This window comes from Megalopta genalis, chromosome 13 (assembly GCF_051020955.1).
Source record: "Megalopta genalis isolate 19385.01 chromosome 13, iyMegGena1_principal, whole genome shotgun sequence".
In the NCBI taxonomy this organism is placed as follows: domain Eukaryota; kingdom Metazoa; phylum Arthropoda; class Insecta; order Hymenoptera; family Halictidae; genus Megalopta; species Megalopta genalis.
This window is the reverse complement of record NC_135025.1, coordinates 5,502,437-5,522,758: the sequence shown is the minus strand read 5'-3', so window position 1 is coordinate 5,522,758 and position 20,322 is coordinate 5,502,437. Positions and strand designations below refer to the sequence as shown.

General features: G+C 44.3%; 1 protein-coding gene across 8 annotated transcripts in view; it reads left to right on the top strand.

Annotated features, from left to right (window-relative positions):
- The window catches only part of siz (Brefeldin-resistant Arf-GEF family protein schizo), a 90,095-nt gene that overhangs the window by 26,140 nt on the left and 43,633 nt on the right, over positions 1–20,322 (top strand). For 2 of the 8 annotated variants that reach the window (XM_076526029.1, XM_033477143.2), the window contains exon 1: positions 17,475–19,364. The exons of 4 other annotated variants lie outside the window; for them this stretch is intronic. Coding sequence is in view for 2 of the 4 variants with exons in the window: in XM_033477144.2 (XP_033333035.1) it covers positions 6,718–6,735; positions 7,345–7,430 (104 nt within the window). In the remaining 2 variants the exon portion in view is untranslated. Of the gene's footprint in view, positions 1–6,702; positions 6,736–7,344; positions 7,431–17,474; positions 19,365–20,322 lie in introns of those variants that run through there. 2 more of the 8 variants (XM_033477144.2, XM_076526028.1) reach the window with 2 other exon arrangements.

The window sequence follows — 20,322 nt, the reverse complement described above, 5'->3', positions numbered from 1 at the left end:
AAACAATCGAATCCCGATGGAAAAGGGCCAATGTCAATACCTTGGATATCGTGGACGCGCGCGTGGGCTCATTCACTCGCGGCGTGTTCCACATTCCTTAAGTTTAACAACGCTCCTCTCGTTGCACGCGCGCACGCTCTTTGTCTTCTTGGTGCTGCGGCTCCTATCGGTGGCGCTCTATATCCGCTTTGAATTTTTTACAATTGTGTTCCGATTATAGCTCGCGTTCGCGTAATCCCGTGCAACGCGGCCTCTGCACCTATTTATAATGATTTCGCCGAAGATTCTCGTCGCTCTTGGAAGCAACGGGAGGGAACGCTTTTCGCGTACAAGGCAGAACTTGTATGCGAGTGGGACACTTTTTTTTTTAGGACAAAAGAGCTAAACGACCTATCCGATTCTAGTATGAAACGTTCGAAAGATCAGTTTCGTTTATTGTAAGATGTAAATGTATTTAATAATCTTAAATATTATATATAATAATAATATAATATATATAATATATAATATATAATATAATATAATATAATATAATATAATATAATATAATATAATATAATATAATATAATATAAATTAATATAATATAATATAATATAATATAATATAATATATAATAATATAATATAATATAATATATAATAATATAATATAATATAATATATAATAATATAATATAATATAATATAATAATAATTAATATAATATTATATATATAATATTTAAGATTACTAAATATATTTATCTCTTAAATTATAAGATACAAATTTGTTTATTGAAGAATAAAAGCTGAAAAAGCCACAGCAATTGGTCACCCCACAATAACCGACTCCACCACCCCTATGATCGCGAATTAGTTCGATATACAATGTCAAATTTAAAGTTCCCAAGTCTTTTATATTTACCTTACTGTACGCTAAATTATAATTTCTTGCAGTATTTTAAGGGCCTCCATCTTTTGCATGTTCACAATTTTAACAAACAAATTAATTTAAGTAGAAAATATCAAACACTTTTTATTCGATAAATGGGAAGTCGATTGTGCTTGAAAATGAACTAAGGGCACACAGTAACTGGCTACCTCGCAGTAACCGGCTCTACCAGAAATCCACGAACAAAGATTTCCGCCGGAATTTTCGCCGCGAGTGCCATAATGAAGGAAAAATGATCGTGCGAACCACGTTTCACCGATACACACCGCGCATAGAGACAGAGAATTGTGACGGCTGTATAGAAGCGTGCAACGCGAGCACGTGGAAAAGTTCCAGGAATGGCATTATTGATTTTCGGCTGCTCCTTTTTCGACCCCATCCGTCTGCGATTCCGTCCCCTCGAATCGTTCTCCGCGTTGCTTCACGGTTGCAGAGCAAAGCACACCCCTTTCCCCGCGCGCGATCCGTGCATTTTATATCGCCGGCCATGCGTTATACCGTCACGTTTGCCAAATGGTAGCGGGAATAAGTGCCACGGAAAAGGGGGCCGGGGTGTCTTTAATTGCTCCCTGGAACCCCCCTGAACGCGAAACAGAAACAAATTACCAGGCCGGCCGCGCGCTCCACTCTTTTATTACTTTCCACCCCTATGCCGTCGTTGGCCGCCGTCCGACGACGCCGCCGCGTCTCGCCCTCCGTCGTTTACCTACTTCGAACGCTTCGAAAATTCATCGGCAAGCAGCCCGCCGCGGTGTTTTATATTTATTTCGTCCCCGAGCGACGCTCGATTCGATCATTGCATATTGCATGCGCATACATGGATAATCGAGCGTCCCATCGATCCGATTTACGAACACGTTTCATTTGAAACACGCCGGGTTCGGGGAAATTCGTTCGATCGACGAATAAAGGACGATGATGCAGTGTATAATAAAGTTATGAATATTGTAATTATAATTATGATTATTAAATTGATGAGTACTGAAATTATAATTAGAATTATTGAGATTATAAATACTGAAAATTATAATCATAATTATTAAGATTATAGATATTGTAATTATAATCACAATTATTAAAATTATAAGCATAATTATTAAAATTATAAATACTGAAATTATAAGCATAATTATTAAAATTATAGATATTGAAATTATAAGCATAATTATTACAATTATAAATACTGAAATTATAAGCATAATTATTAAAATTGTAAACACTGAAATTATAACCATAATTATTAAAATTATAGGTATTGAAATTATAAGCATAATTATTAAGATTATAATGATTAAAATATTATAATTATTAAGATTATAATGATTAAAATTATAATTATTAAGATCTTAATGATTAAAATTATAATTATTAAGATCTTAATGATAAAAATTATAATTATTCCGGTTATAATGATTAAAATTATAATCATTAAGATTATAACGATTAAAATTATAATCATTAATATCATAATGATTAAAATTATAATTATTACGGTTATAATGATTAAAATCATAATCATTAAGATTATAATTATTAAAATTATAACTACTAAAATTACAATTATAATTATTAAAATTATAAATATTATAAAAATTGTAATATAATTACAACAAATAATAAAATTTCGGAATTCGTGAATTTGGTCATTTGTTGCTCGCGAATGTTAAAATCCGACGATCTCAAAGCCGACTATATTACCGCCTCCACCGACAATGCACAGAACACTCCATCTAAGACTGTCGCCCTTAACTCTGTCCTCCTATTTGCAATGTTACGAAAAGTAATGTCCGAGAGAAAGTTATACGGTATTTTAGGCGGGAAAGTAGGCTACAACTTGCGGCAGTGCTACAGCAAATAATAGTAGAAAGCAGAACAAATACCGAATGTTTTTTTTCGAAATTATTCAACGGAACGTCGATGGAACATATCGACGATTCGTTTCTTCCGTCGTTATTTCGGCCGGCTGCACTGGTTAAATCGGCGGCGCGAAAGAACGCGACACTTGTCGTCGAATGCGACGAACGAGAACGGCAACAAGAATTATTACGATTATAAAATTGCTTTTATTCGCGACGGCATTCGAACAACATTTTATCCGCGCGTGAATTTTATTCGCGAGCAAATCGTTTTCGCTCGACTAATTTATTCGCGGATATAATGCGAAACGGCGACATTATTATCCGCGAATAAAATCGCTCGCTCGAACCAAATTACTCGGTTATTTATTCGTTCGAATAATTATCCGGATAACGAGCGATTCTCGAATTTCTCGACCGAGTTTCCAATTCCGTCGAAACGCGCGCGTCGTCTAGCAAAAAAAAAAAAGAAAAAACGAAGAAAAAAGAAAAAGATTTCACGGTCTCTGGCGGCCTTGCGAGGTTCGTGAAAAAGAAATAATCGTGGCACGGTGGAACCCCATGGAACCCCATGGTGTGCCGGCATATCGATCGACGAGGGGTTCTCGAATGGGTGCAACGTGTCCACCCCCTCGTTCGCGGGGGCGTAACATATAATTTCCATGAACGGCTACGCAACGCGTCTCCCGTTAAACGCACCGAGTTATCTTGACCGCTATTCCTTTCTGTTTCCACCCACGGTTTCGCTGTTCCTCTGTTCGCCGACTTTAACATTCGATTGTTCGTTTGCTGGTTGATCGGGGCGCGTTGTAGAGTAATAGTGCGGGTATTACCGCGGACGCCCCAAATACCGCGGTATTTTCATAAAAGTAGTGAAATTTAATGTTTTATAGCGTGGAACCTTCTAGAAATGGATCTCATAATTTTGTATACGTTTAATATCGATAATTTGTTGATGTACAAGTAACAGCAATCGCAGTTTATAATTCATTTATTGGCATTTGATGTTTGGAAGCTCGTGAAAACGTCGAGTCTTGTGAAATATTCGTAAAGAGAGAGAAAGCTGCGGAATATATCATATTATATTATGATACTATAATTATATTATATTCTTTATTATTATATTATATTATATTATATTATATTATATTATATTCTTTATTATTATATTATATTATACTATATTATATTATATTATATTATATTATATTATATTATATTATATTATATACTATACTATACTATACTATACTATACTATACTATACTATACTATACTATACTATACTATACTATACTATATTATACTATACTATACAATACTATACTATATTATATTATATTATATTATATTATATTATATACTATACTATACTATACTATACTATATTATACTATACAATACTATACTATACTATACTATATTATATTATATTATATTATATTATATTATATACTATACTATACTATACTATACTATATTATACTATACTATACTATACTATACTATATTATACTATACTATACAATACTATACTATACTATATTATATTATATTATATTATATTATATTATATTATATTATGTCATTATATTATTTTTATTTATAATTGCACCGAAATGCTCGAAACGATCGGAAAACGATCGAGAGCTCGCCGCGACGGAATAACGCGCAAGTAACGCCGCAAATATTGTTCGCCACCGCGCCTCGTTCCTCGATAACAAATGTTTGCCGGTGTCGGCTGCTGCTTGGATAAATCGGGGGCGTAATTTGCGTGTTCGGAGTTTATCGTCGCCGATAAAACGCGTGGACGCGAACGATCGTGTGTCGCGGGCGCGCGTCAGCGGCCGATAAGCGGGGGCGTTTCGTCGATAGATCGATTCCCCCCCCCACCCCTCCCCCCAATCTCCGGCAAAGTTCGATCATCCGTGGCTGTTGTTATTCAACGTGCTCTTCGTTACGTAAACGGTGGACAGGTGGCAGGTGCCGCCAGGTAAGAAAACAGGACGGCGGCGTTCGTGCCGCGCGTATCAGTGCCTTCGTCGCGTCGACAACAAGATAAAGCAATCTGATAAAAGACCGATGCGTTCCGTTACGAAATCCGATACGCGTTCCCTCGAAATGGACGAAAACCGACGATCGAGTCGGCTAGTTTCGTCGATGCTTGCGCGATGAACCCTCGCCACGCGAGATTTGGTTATTGTATTATTTTGATTTGGTTGATATCTGTCGAATTGAACGTTGCCAAGACTTTTATATTTATGTCGTAGCATTTGAGGTGCAAATAATCTCGTCTTTTTTTAAAAATTAATTCGTTATTATTGATGCTGGCCAAATATTTATTACCAGGGGATGTATTATATATGCATATTATTATGTTATTATACTATATTAATATACTAATATTATAATATATTAATATAATATAAATATTATACTAGTATTATATATATATTATATTAATATAATATTCATACTTATTACCAGAGGGGTTGTATTACATATGCATATTATTATGTTATATTATTATACTATATTATTATGCTAATATCATATTATATTAATATAATATTCATACTTATTACCAGGGATTGTATTACATATGCATATTATTATGTTGTTATACTATATTATAATTATACTATATATATATATATATATATATATATATATATATATATATTATTATACTAATATTATATTATTATTATACTAATACTTACCAGGGGTCGTATTACATATACATATTTTTATATTAAATTATATTTTATTACACTATAATATTACATTATATTAATATTATATTAATATTATATTACACTATATTATGTATACATATTACTATTACATCACACATACAAATGTAAGATCAGATCGGATTGAATTCCGTATGAACACGCGCGCCTCGCGGCGCGGCAGTCGCCGCGTCAATCACAGTAAATTCTCCCCAATTTTCCTCTCAGCTTGCGAACACAAACGGACAATACGGGAAGCGGAGACACGATTATTCGAATACGTACGATTCGCGGAAAAATATTGATAAACGTTCCGGTCGAACGCGGAACTAGGGAATATTTGCGGAACGGCGAACGGGGTAGAGGGACGGGGAGCTGCTCTCGGCATTCGAGAACAAACATATACGGTGGATCGCGGCGATAGAGCAGATAAGATAGCGGATCGTAGCATTTCCTTTTGATTCCCTTTATTTTTCTAGAGATGAGGGACGCGCTTTGTTCGGCTCGCGACGGAATCGCGATCGTCACGCGGCTCCCGCAACGTTTCTCCGGCTCTCCCGTGCTTTCTGACGCTCTCTCTCTCTCTCTCTCTCTCTCTCTCTCTCTCTCTCTCTCTATCATCTCGCTTTCTCTCTCTCTCTCTCTCTCTCTCTCTCTCTCTCTCTCTCTCTGACTTGCTCTGTCGCTGCATTCGCCGGCCATTTTGCATCCCGCGTTTCCGACGGATCGCGAGCCGCAGCGCACCGTTTCCGTTTCCGTTTCCGTGTTCTTCCCTCGCTGTCATGTGCTTCCTGAACATGTTCCGCGGGAAATCCAGCTACAGGTAAAATCAAACCGAAAAAAAACAAAACAAAACGCGCCCTGTTCGCGGACGTCGTCGCGTTATCTCGCGATATATATACATATATATATATATTGCTATCGATATATATATCGATTCGCGAGACATTGTTCGTCGCCGTCCGTCGATCGCCGTTTTTAATCGTCGCGAACTGGTCGTTATCGATGTAACATGTCGATCTCGCAGTGTCACTCGGTCCGCTGCAAGTGCCGTGACTCACCGTGATTCGCTAATTATCCGAAGCAATTGTCATTGTATCGCGGAGCAAAATCATAGCTCTCGAGGATCGTTCGCGTTCGCCGATCGTTTTTGTTAACGCTGAACCTCTACCAAGCAGCAATACTAACTGGGGGCATGTGCTGCTTCGCAAAAGTGAGAAGAAGACCAAATTTATTTGGAGTTTGTAAAGTTTCTATTATAAAATTTGCTCCAATAATATATAATATATAATATATATTATTAATTTAATGTATTAATACCGAATTTATTTGGAATTTGTAAAGATTTTATTATAAAACTTGCTCCAATAATATATAATATTATTTAATTACAATAATATTAATATATAATATATTATATATATTAATTATATAATAATATAATAATAATAATAAATAATAATATAATAATATAATATATATTATAATAATAAATAATATAATAATAATATAATAATATAATATATATTATAATAATAAATAATATAATAATAATATAATAATAATATAATAATATAATATATATTAATATTATATATATTTATATATATAATATTATTATTAATATATTATTCAAGCGTATTCCGCGAAAGAGTCTCGGAAAACTTCGCAGAATTGCAAAATAAGAAAGCGGTCACTTCGACCGCGGTATGTTTAATGTTAAATGATTGATTCGGTGGTCGAGCCGAATCGAGTCTCGACCAGGGCATCGCCGAACTGCACGAGCTTTTCGATTGATCGATCCGCATTGTTTCTGTTCCAGGTAAGCCCCGATATCAGCCAGGAAAAGGATCGCACGATGATACACGCGTGCACATGGTGCGAGCACCTGAGAAACCAGCGTGTAAAGTGAGTAGCGCTCCTCCACGTATCCCGTATACAGTGTTTCTGTCGTGGTGCGAAACGAAACGCCCCGCCCGTTTTGTTCCCACTGCGAACCACGGCTCGAATTTGCCCGATGCACCTGTCGCCGTCGATGAAATTAAGGAATCGCTCGGCGAATCCGAGATGGCGAACCATGCGAACGTTTCACGAGGCGTGGAAATTTTTCAGATCATTCGGGAGAATAATTTTTTAGCACTGCGTCTCGTTTCGGTAATTGTAATATAATATACAATGATAAAATTTAATGTAATATAAATATAATATATGTAGAAGATACATATAATAAAATATAATATAATATATAAAAATGTAATATAAATATAATATAATATAACATAACGTAATAAAAGTAAAAATATTAACTACAGAATATCGGTAACTATAAAAAAATATAATATAATGTAAATACAATGTAAATATAATATAAATATAATATAAATGTAATACAAATATAATATAAATATAATATATATGTAATACAAATATAATATAATGTAATATAAATATATAATATAATATAATATAACATAATAAAAATAAAAATATAAACTACAGAATATCTATAAATATAAATATAATAATAAAAATATAAACAATAAAATATCGACGATTATATAAAAACCAGTCGCGAGGTTCGAACAATCGCGTCTCCCCTTCCCAAATTGTCCACTTTGCGCGCAGTCCGAGGGCGCGAATTAGGGAGAAATTGCTGTATTTGCAAGGGCTCGCGCGCGCGCGCGTGCAACGCACCGCATCGCACCGTCTTTGGAAAAGTTGGACGAATTTGCATCGAGCAGCGGTGGTTTCATGCCCGCTCGACTATAGAGGTAATCGGATCGGTGAATGGTCAGTTCTCTCGGACTAGGTCACTCCGCAGTCGCAACTATTGCACGCGCAAGGTCGTTTTCCCGCCTTTACCACGGTCTCCGTCTCTCCGACTGTGCGTCGCGTACTCTACGCTCCCCTTTTTCTCTGTCGGCGAGCGGATGTCGAGCGAATTTCGTATTCGATCGAATGGAATCGATATGGCGAATCGATGTGGAATCGTGGGCACAGTGGGCTGTGGTGACTTGGTTTTCTTGTTTGTTGAACTATCGATCTCGATCATTTTGTTCACGTGTACGGTAATGTCTCCCTTACTGACGCTCAGATTGTCCACGAAAATGGCCGATTTGGAAAGAGAAGATACGATTATCCGAGCCTTGCGGCTCGTATTTTGCGATTGTTGACAATTTATAACTATTAAAACGAGCCAAAAAGGCTCGGGTAATCGTATCATTACTGTACAGTAATGTCTCTCTTACTGACGCTCGGATTGTCCACGAAAAAATTGACAATTTGGAAGGAGAAGATACGATTATCCGAGCCTTGCGGCTCGTTTTTTGCAATTGTTGACCATTTATAACTATTAAAACGAGCCAAAAAGGCTCGGATAATCGTATCATTACTGTACAATAATGTCTCCCTTACTGACGCTCGGATTGTCCACGAAAATGGCCGATTTGGAAAGAGAAGATACGATTATCCGAGCCTTGCGGCTCGTTTTTTGCAATTGTTGACAATTTATAACTATTAAAACGAGCCAAAAAGGTTCGGGTAATCGTATCATTACTGTACAGTAATGTCTCTCTTACTGACGCTCGGATTGTCCACGAAAAAATTGACAATTTGGAAGGAGAAGATACGATTATCCGAGACTTGCGGCTCGTTTTTTGCTATTGTTGACAATTTATAACTATTAAAACGAGCCATAAAGGCTCGGGTAATCGTATCATTACTGTACAGTAATGTCTCCCTTACTGACGCTCGGATTGTCCACGAAAATTGACAATTTGGAAGGAGAAGATACGATCATCCGAGCCTTGCGGCTCGTTTTTTGCAATTGTTGACAATTTATAACTATTAAAACGAGCCAAAAAGGCTCGGGTAATCGTATCATTACTGTACAGTAATGTCTCTCTTACTGACGCTCGGATTGTCCACGAAAATGGCCGATTTGGAAAGAGAAGATACGATTATCCGAGCCTTGCGGCTCGTTTTGTGCAATTGTTGACAATTTATAACTATTAAAACGAGCCAAAAAGGCTCGGGTAATCGTATCATTACTGTACAGTAATGTCTCCCTTACTGACGCTCAGATTGTCCACGAAAATTGACAATTTGGAAGGAGAAGATACGATCATCCGAGCCTTGCGGCTCGTTTTTTGCAATTGTTGACAATTTATAACTATAAAAACGAGCCAAAAGGCTCGAATAATCGTATCTCCTCTTGCCAAATTGTCCAGTTTTCTGGACAATCTGGGCGTCAATTAGAGAGACATTACTGTACAGTAATGTCTCCCTTACTGACACTCAGTATCTCTTCTTCCCGAATGGTCCATTTTCGTGGACAATCTGATGGTCAATTAAAGAGACATTACTGTACATATTGATGCAAACCGAAATTACTTTCTTGCCAAGCCAATACAGTAATTTCTCTCTAATTGACGCTCAGATTGTCCAAAAGAATGCACAATTTTTGAAGAGGAGACACGATTATTCGAGCCGTTGCAGCTCGTTTTTATAGTTCTTGACATTTCGTAACTATGAAAATGAATCGCAAGGCACAAATAATCGTATCTCCTCTTGCCAAATTGTCCAGTGTCGTGGACAATCTGAGCGTCAGTAAGGGAGACATTACCGTATTACGTCCGCGATTCGCGTTCAGCAACAAAAAGAGGGATTCCATCGGTGTTTAGATTTTTGGAAAAGTTCGGATCGCCGAAAGGGTAAATGGAAGACGGAATAACCAAGCCCCGGGATAGGGGGGGGGGGGATGGGGTAAAATATAGCGGGGTTCGTTAACGGGTTATTCGTGTTTCGGAAAATCGGATCGAAGCCGAGGGCGAGGACGGACTGCTGCACCCTGAACGGCGTGCACCCTGCGTCGGGGAGGAACGCGACCGCGATATTTTATTCGTGTCGGTGCTCGCGGCACTCCCGCGATCGATCGGTCCCCGTAACACAATTTCGTCGATGGAATCGAAAATTCGATTGCCACCAGAAATACGAGGTGTGTTGCCAAGGAACTCGACAACGGTGCTGCTGCCGCCCCGGGTCGATAAACGCGCGAAATTCTCGAATCACGGCGACTCGTTCGCGAGACGAAACAGAGCTAAATCGTCGATCGTATTTTTTGGTTGTTTCGCTGTTTCCAGTGGGATGCAGTAAGTACCTGTTTACGGAACGCCGATTTTTATTGCAACTTGTAAAGCGTTATCGTCGAATATTTGTACCATTGTTCGATGGATCGATTTACAAATCTGGATCGTGTGACGAACGTCGATGATGCACTTCGTTCAAAATAGGAATACAAAATCATAGGAGTAAACGTGCATGTACCTATTACGGAACACCGTTTTCGTACCGATGTCACACGTGTTCCATATTCGGTGTCCCTATTTTTGAACGGGCATTTCCGATGCCATTTCGCGAATGGCACGAATCTCTGTTCCAAAATAGGACGTCGAATGCGAAACAGGGATGTCAACTGTTCCATAAATTGGGGCAACGGAAACGTTGATAGAATAAAATTGAATAAAATTGAATTGAATAAAATGTAATGAAATAAAATGCAACAGAATAAAATGAAATAAAATACAACAGACTCAAATAGAATAAAATAAAATAGAATAAAATAGAATAAAATGAAATAAAATAAAATAAAACACAACAGAATAAAATAGAATAAAATGAAATAAAATAAAATAAAACACAACAGAATAAAATAGAATAAAATGAAATAAAATAAAATAAAACACAACAGAATAAAATAGAATAAAATGAAATAAAATGAAATACAATAGAATAAAATAGAACAAAATAGAATAAAATAAAATACAACAGAATAAAATAGAATAAAATAGAACAAAATAGAATAAAATGAAATAAAATGAAATACAATAGAATAAAATAGAACAAAATAGAATAAAATAAAATACAACAGAATAAAATAGAATAAAATAGAACAAAATAGAATAAAATGAAATAAAATAAAATAAGATACAACAGAATAAAAATAGGCTAAAATAGACTAAAATAAAATAATAATAAAATGACTATCAGTCGGTAGAAATCGGTTGAAATCGACGCAAGCCAGTGTCTCCTTGTCGGAATCGTTTTGCCCGAAGCCAGGCAAACGAATAATAACCGATGCCGGACGGATCACGGCGAGTCAAGGTTGTCTCGCAGGAATTAAGATTAAGGACGGATCGATCGCGCATCTGGATCTAGGATCGACGATTTCCACATGGTCCGTGAATAAAGAGAAGGGAGGCGCATATGGCGCGACCGTAAACGCAGTTACACGTTTTTACGAGGCCCCTCCGGGGTCCCCGGGGCGGCGGCGTAAAAGCGTTGTAAACGGTGTGGGAATCTGTCGCGTTTACGCGGCGCGTCGCGGACGGTAGGAAGCCGGCGAATAATAGCGCGGAAAGTGAGACGGTTCTCTCGCCTTCTCTTTTCCTGGCCGAGGACCGTGTAATCTCCGGCGGGCGATCGTTCGTTCCGTCCGCGACAGACATGGGAACGCGCCGCGAACGAACGCGAACGAACGAACGAGCGAGAGAGGCTCGACGATTCCGCGCGCATTTTCGTGTATCGTTCGACATCGATGAAGATCGAACGGGCCCCGCGACGCGTATAAATACACGCGCGCATCGCGTTCGCCTTGAATCGGAACCCCATGGCTGTTCCACTTTTAATTTCTCCATCGTCGCGACGCGACGGCGTCGTCGTTGCTGCGAGCGCGCGAACCTTGGACCGTTTCGCGGCGAGATCCTCCTCCTACGGTCGTCCCACCGATTTTTCCAGCGATCTCGCGAGGAGATAGACGCGCGTTCCCGCTGTAATTCCGTACCATCAATGACAGACAAAAAAATGGAAAAAAGACGGATCCGGCGGATCAACCGGCACGCAACGTTCCCGTCTCGCGTGTTCGATTTCGTTGGAAAAAACGATCGCCGATCCCGCGATTCCGATCGCGTGTGCCGCGATACGCGACTCACGACTCGTGGAAACAGTCCAGTAAACATATGTATTATGCATAAACAGTGCTCGCCGCTCGCTCGCGGTGCGAGCGTTCGGTGTACCGTTCTTCGCGCCCGCCCTGAATTCCCAGACACGAAAGTTTCGGCGCTTCGCCGATTAGCATCCCGATCCTGACGATCATTGTTGACGGCGAAGGGACCGCGCCTGGCTCCGGCTCTCTATTTTCATATGAAAAGAGAAAACGCCGCGACTGCTAAAATTGTACCGGCTTGACTGTGCGCCAACTTGCCTCGGCGAATATGCATCGCGTCGGCCGACGGTATCGGTATCGGCACCGAGGCGCGTCGGCTTCATCGATTTCAGGAAGCTCGCGCGGCTCGAGATTTCCACGACGAATGTTCCGAGCTAACGAATGCGCGCTTCTTTCTCCACGCGGAAGATTTATTGGGATAATTATACTTCCGCGTAAAGACGCGGTAGTTTGTCGTTCCTTCGCGACGTTATCTCAAGGTTATGTAGTTTTTAAATACGTTAAAAATCGTGCTAAATAACGTGGAGAGGACGGGAGTGTCGCCGCGGTTCATCACTTATCCCAACGTTTGTACCATTTTGATCTAAAATTGACTCTTAGTCGGAGTCTGCGGTTATTATTGCACAAGCGAGAAATGATGGGTTCCTGAGGCCATTTCAAGCAACTTTTTCCTCAGCGAAAATGTTCTACGAGGCTTCGTTTACGAGTTATTAGCGAAAAACGTGGACCAACCGGAGAGCAAGCGCGGCCGTCGCTCCGCCCTTGTGGCCAGCGTCGCGTCGCGCCGGCCCTCTAGTGGACGCGAGGGCGGGGCGTCAGCCGCGCGCGATCACTCACTGGCCACGGTTTTTCGTTAATAACTCGTGAACGAAGCGTCGTAGAACATTTCCGCAAAGGAGAAAGTTGCTTCAAATGACCTCAGGAAGGAAATGCTTGGGACACCAAGCAGAGAATATTCCCAGCCGAAATGAACATAACTATTAAATTTCTCTCGCATCTCGTGTATCGTTTAGTTCGATGATCGGCGAACTCGTCAGTCAACAGAGCCAAATATCAATGGCTCGTACAATAATTTTAGGACATCCCGTAGGTCGTAGTGCTGTCCGAGGGTTCCCGCAATTTATCCTATCGTGTTAGAGCGAAACCGTGTTACAGGATGCCGTGTTGCAGGCGGGCCGGCTTTATTCCTGCTCGAAAAATCGAGGCTCGTTTGTCGGGAAACGACCCGGCACATTCGCCGCACGTTCGAGGAACGAGCGTCGTTATCGCGTCGGGATGTACATGTGTCGTTCGAACGTGACGCTCGCACGGTGAAAGTTTCGCCAACGTGGAAAACTCCGACGACGATCGGTCGCGCGCGCGATTTCCTATGCGAATTCGTCGGCGTCGTTCGTCTCCGCGATCCATTCGTCTTTCCTCGGATCCGCCGATCGCGTTCGTTCGGTCTCGCGATCCATTCGTCTTCCCTCGGATCCCCGGATCGCGTTCGCTCGGCTTCGCGAGGATCGCCGTTCTCGAAGATCGCCTCGAAGCTCGATTCTCGGCTCGCGGTGCCACGCGACCTCGATTCCATGGCACTCGAGAGCGAACGAACTTCTTTGTGCTTGTGCTTGTGCGCTGGAATGCCTGTAACTTTTGATATTCCTCGGTCGGAAACCGCCCGCGGCCGAGACCTCGCGTCCGTTCGATTCGACTCGATTCGATTTGGCTCGTCGTTCTTGACCGCGCGCAAAATCGACGGATCGAATCGGTCGGTTCGTTACCCAGAAATCGAGCGCCGGTTACTTAGAATCGCGCGCGGACGAGCCATTGTGATATCGTGCGCGATTGTGTGCGTCGCCGAGGAAAGTACGAAGCGCCGTTGGCGGCGCACGGAATCGAGAACTCCGCGAAGTTCCACGGTCGGCGGACATTCGGAGACCGTTCTCCGGTTCGGATCGGGTCGGATCGGATCGGATCGGATCGAGTTCCTTTTTCTGCCTCGATATCCATTAACCTCGACGAATGCAAATGGTCGCCGAGCAAAGGCCAGGCTGCCGTCGTTCCTCGAGCCATTCTAATCCGAAGCGAAAGTCTCTCCCGTCTCTTCCGTCTCTCTCTCTCTCTCTCTCTTTCTCTCTTTCTCTCTTTCTCTCTCCGCATTCGAACCTTTTCACCTCTTATATTTTCCTTCCGCTCGACCGTCATTTCTATATTTTCAGCGCGGTGCTCCGCGCGCGTTCCGCAGCCTCGACGGAGCCGACGAGAGCGGTCGAGGCTTCTTTCCGTCGCCGAAAGAAGCGATCGGCGATCGCGTTCGCGTCGAAGCGGCTCGTGCAAATAAATTAGCATGAATTTGCACGTGAGCGGCGGCGGCTCGTAATTTATTTAATTGGCGGCCGGCGATCGCGATGTTTTCGCCGCTGAAAAAAGGCCGGGCCGGGCCGGTCCGTTCTCCTCGACCGTTCGCTAAGTTTTTATCGATGTTATCCCGCGATTCCGATTTTCGTCCCGCGGTTTCGCTGACGCGGCGCGGCGCGACGGTTTTTCTACGACGCGCATGTTCGCGTTTCTTCTGCCGTTCTGCCGTGAACACGGCCCCGACCGTCTCCGCCTGGTACGGGCTAATCAGAACTCGTTACGTAAAAGACACGCTGGGAAGTTGATTTTCCACTCGGCGACGCGCGCGCGCAAGAGAGAGAGAGAAAGAGAGAGAGAGACTCTTGAAACGCGGTTTCGGGGACGATCGACGATCGGCCGTCGATTTGGTAAGAAGGATCGATCCGCGGGTGTCCGTGGTCCGATTATCGGAAGAGCGACGACCGTTCGTGCACCGAATCCGAATCGCTGCTTGTCTTCCTCTCGCGGCTTGCTCGCCTTTTCGCTCGCTTTTTCGCTCGCCTCTTCGCTTTGCTCGCTTTTTCGCTCGACTTTGCGCTTTGCTCGCTTTTTCGCTCGACTTTGCGCTTTGCTCGCCTTTTCGCTCTTCTCGCCTTCTCGCTTTGCTCGCCTTTTCGCTCTGCTCGCCTTTTCGCTCTGCTCGCCTTTTCGCTCTGCTCGCCTCTTCCCTCTGCTCGCCTTTTCGCTCTGCTCGCCTCTTCACTCTGCTCGCCTTTTCGTTCGCCTTTTCGCTTAGCTCGCCTTTCCGCTCGTCTCTTCGCTCGTCTCTTCGCTCGTCTCTTCGCTCGTCTCTTCGCTCGCCTTTCCGCCCATCTCTCCAAAACACAGGCCATTCGAACGCACAACGAACGCAACGCGAATTCGGCGGAACGGCGACTCAGGGCCCGATCGACTCTGAACTCGCGGAAAGACGAACGAACTTCCTTAGAGAAGGAAGAAGAGACCACCGCGTCGCAGTGTGCCCGTTCCCGGCGCGCACCGGCGCGGAAACGAGCGGGGCTCCCCGCGGATCCGTTGCGAAACGGGTTGTTTTTCCTGCAACGTCGGCGCGCGGCGAGCCATCGGGATCATTGAATCGGATCGCGAGCGGGTGTCCACGCAGGTGAATTCGAGCGTGAAGTCGGCAACAATGAGTGAAAGTCGCGCGTGCGCGAGCGAACGGCGAAAGCAAACGGTGTCGTCGTCGTCTTCGTCGTTCGTCGATGCCTCTATGCGTTGTAGTTCGAACAAGAGAACGTTTCTGCGCTCGCATCTGCGCGATCCTTCCTGCTGTTTTTCTTGCCGTCCGCTTCCGGAACGGCCGCGGCGACGAACAAGTAGCTCTGCTACAACACGGCGTTCTATTATATTATTCGTTATTATTTTAAGGTCGTTCAGTCTTTAAATATGTTAAACAGAAATCATGCTATCCAGGAAGTATAGTGTCCTACAAGAGTTTCGCGATTTTCTGTTATTATTGTACAAGCGAGAGATGAGGAGTTCCTGAGATCATTTGGAGCAACTTTTCCCTCAGCGAAAATGTTCTACGAGGCTTCGTTCGCGAGTTATTAACGAAAAACACTGACCAATGAGGGGACGCGCGCGGCAGACGCCACGCCCTCGCGACCACTGCCGCTGCGTCAAGCGGTCGGCGCGACGCGGCATTGGCCGCATGGGCGGAGCGCCGGCCGCGCTCGCTCTCCGATTGGTCCACGTTCTTGCGACGAGGAAATTTAGGATGTCGCACAAAAGTGCGAATTAGGGAGACAATTTGAGTAGAGCAGATAGAATTATTCGCGACTCATTTTTATAGTTGCCGATTGCCAACAATTATAGAAACGTATAAAACTTAATTAAACGTAATAAAAGCTTACGTATATAGTATAATAATATTATATATTATATAATATAATAAATTAATATTCGAGATATTATACAATATAATAAATTAATATGATATTATATAATATAATAAATTAATATTCGAGATATTATACAATATGATAAATTAATATGATATTATACAATATAATAAATTAATATTATATTATGCAATATAATAAATTAATATTCGAGATATTATATAGTACAATATGATAAATTAATATTCTAGATTATTATATACTACAATAAATTAATACAATATTACATAACATTTTCTCGAAAAGAACGTCGAATTCACCGATTCCTCGAGAACAATGAAAAAAACCTCGTCCGCGAATTAGGAAGAATTCACAGAACACGCGCGCGCGCGTACCTGCGACGAGGTTTACGCGAGCCGCCTGACTCATCGGGCGCGCGAGAGAATAATAGGTTAATCGTCGAGCGGCACACCACGGCCATCGAAGCTGACGCGTTTCGAAAGATTCCGAAACTCGCTTGGTGTCCGCCCCCGCGAGGCTGTCTTTTCAGGCCGTCGCGGCTCCGTCATCCTCGTTCGTTAGAGCAGCTCGTCCTCGCGTCGCGGCTCCCCGTGGCCCACGTCGCGTCGCTAGGTTGTCCGTCGCGAGGAGGAAGACGAAGAAGAAGTAGGTGGGGTATCGCCGTTCGTTGGTCGGTTTCGCCTCGAACATCCGAGCGAGCCAAGCCAGTCAACCTGAAACCGCGTGCAACCGCGATCAACCGCGCGGGGACAGCTCGTGCGTGTCTCTCTGGTCCGCGCGCGCGCGCGCTCTTCTCGCGCCGAGCCTTTCGCCGGGCGAGAATCGAGACCGCTTTTGACAACGGGACCACACGGGACACCGGTTTACAAATCGTCCGCGAGCTGGACGATCGCGAGACGATCGGGAGGTTCCTCTGATCCGGATCGCGGGTCGACGGTGCGCGGAGAATTCGAAGACAAGCGAAGACAATCGCGAGAACGGTTCGCGAGAGACGATCGCGTCTTCTTCCGCGAGGCCTCCGCCGCGAATTAGCATACTCGCCGAGGCGCCTAAGTAGGCGCGATACTTCGCAAAAGAGGCGACTTTCGGCAAAAGACGATCCACCGAAGAGCGTAGAATCGCGGCGCTTGGCGATCGGCGGCACCCAGGGATCCGCGGCGCCCCGCGAAATCGACCGAGGGCGCGAGTTGTCGCGGAAAAGCCAGCCGCGCGAGCGTGCGAGCAGCGGATCGGATGGAAAGCGAGCCAGCTCGCGTTTTAATATCGAAACCGCGACGGTGGAACGACGAAGGAGCGTGCGGTGTGTGTCCGGCCCGCCGGTGAAATCGAAGATGCGGCGAAAGCTCGATACGAAGTTCAAAGGATAGCAAAAGACCGGTGTGTGCGCCGCACGGTTTGCCTCCTAGCCGCACGGCTCGCTGGCCGGGTCTCTCTCTTTCTCTATCGAGCGTTTTGCTCTCGCGTTACAACCCGTGGAAAGTCAAAGTGAGGGAAGGGAAGGACACAAGAGGTGGCCCCGCGTCGCGACTTTCACGCCGTCCTCGCTGTTTCTGCTCGATCGCGTTGCGAGCGTAATCGCGGCCCGTTGCGCGAGTCTCTCCGCGAGTCTCCGGGCGCCAGCCGAGAGGAACGCGACGCTTTTCTGTGCCGCTTCTCGTGGAAACGCGAGCGAGCTCTCTGCGTTCGAACATCGAGCATTCGCGCGGATCCGCGAAAATCGAGGCGCGGTGACCGGGATATATAATCGAGTTCGCGCGGATCGGACCGGCCGGGAAGAGTGCGCGACGGCTCCTAGACGGGCCCAGGGGTCCCAATGTCGGGGCCAGGCACGGCCGAGGACCGCTCCGGGACCGAATCGTCCGGGAATCGGCGAGCAGCGGCCTCCGCTGATGAACGAGAGCTACATTTTTCGGGAGAAATCGAGACGAGCCGCCCGCTCCGACTCGCCTGGCCCCGCTTCGCCGAAATTCTGCTTCCCGAGGGGCCCGGAAGGACGAGGCCCGATAACGAGCCGCGCTCGCAGAGAATCGGCGAGATCGAGGAATAAAGCCGCAGCGTTTTTCCTTGTCGATCAAAGTCGAGCGACGTCGTTTCGAAGCGGAGAACGCGAAAAGGGGCCGAGAAGAAGATCGAAGGGAGAAAAGGAAATGGACGGTCTTGCGACGACGGAAGCGGCCGGTTCGCCGCGGAAAATGGCTCAAGGACCGCGGCCGTCGGTCCGCCGATTACTATATTGATATGATAATTCCGGTGATTAAATTCGCGGCTCGTGCGTCACGGTGGCTCCGAGCGTCGTCGCAGCGCTCTCGGCTCGCGTCAATTCAGCGGCCGTCCGACGCGAGCAAATCCAATTAGTCGACGGCCGAACGCCGCGGAATTGCGCCGACCAGTGCCGCGGAGCGGTCGCCGATCGTCGTCGTCGTCCTCATCGTCGACGATCGTCGTCGTCGTCGTCGGTCGCCGCGGGACTACTTTTCCGAAACGGTTAACGGTGATCGCCGAGCGAGTTTCGCAGTGATTTTCTGGTGCGCGAAGTGTCCTGTGTCGGGGAGGGTCTGGTCGGAGACCTTGCCACGGTCTTTAGGGAGTTTCCCGAAGGTAAAACGGGACGGCGGAAGTTCGAGGTGTCCGATGGTTGCCGGTTGAAACGGTCGCGGCGGCGATTTCTCCGTTCGCGACGTCGTTCCCGTTTGCGGCGCGTCGCAACGCGTGACCGAGAAGCGTGTGTTATTCGCGTCGGAATCGCATGCGCCGCGACGCGGTTCGCGTTGTCATCGGCGGGACGCGCAATTAGCGCCCCGCGTAATTGCACGGTGCCGAGCGCTCTCGGTGTCGGATTGCTGTTTTTTTTTTTTTGTTTTTTTTTTTTCGACGGTACGGAACTCGCGGAAGATTCGCGCTGGTTTCGGTTCCGGGGTTGAATTCCCGGTCGCGGCGTGCCCGGAATCGTCAACAGAGCGAATATCGAACGGTCAACAGCGATCGGTAAACAGTCAACAGGCATGCATTTCTCTATCTCTCTCTTTCTCTCTCTGTTGCAAATAAACGCCGGCCGAGCGCGCATTGTTTCGCAATCGACGGCCATCGAGCCGGTCGCCGAGTCACGTTCTGCTGCTGTTGCTGTTGGCTGGTGTTCCTCGCGAGAAAAGAATATACGAACAGCACAGAGCACGAGAAGAAATTCCGATCGAGAGGAAAAAAGGTTTCACCGTTTCACCGAAGTCGCGCCGCGCGAGGCTTTCGAATCTGCTTTTTAATTGGCCCGCGCAGCCGAATCGATTCGATTTCATTCGATCCGAGCCGATTCGATGAGATTCGATTTTTGTATTCGTATTCGATCTTGTACGAGCGGTTTAGTCATCGCGTAGACTTCGTTTGTTTAGACGTTAATTAGCCGACCCCCGTCCGTCGAACTGCGTCGCGCGGAATTATGATTGAATTGTTCGTGGAACTGTAATTACGAAGTAATTCGATTACGTCGTAATTGAATTATGGTATTATTCAATTGTGTTGTGACTCGATTAAATTGTAATTCAATTACATTTTAATTCTATTA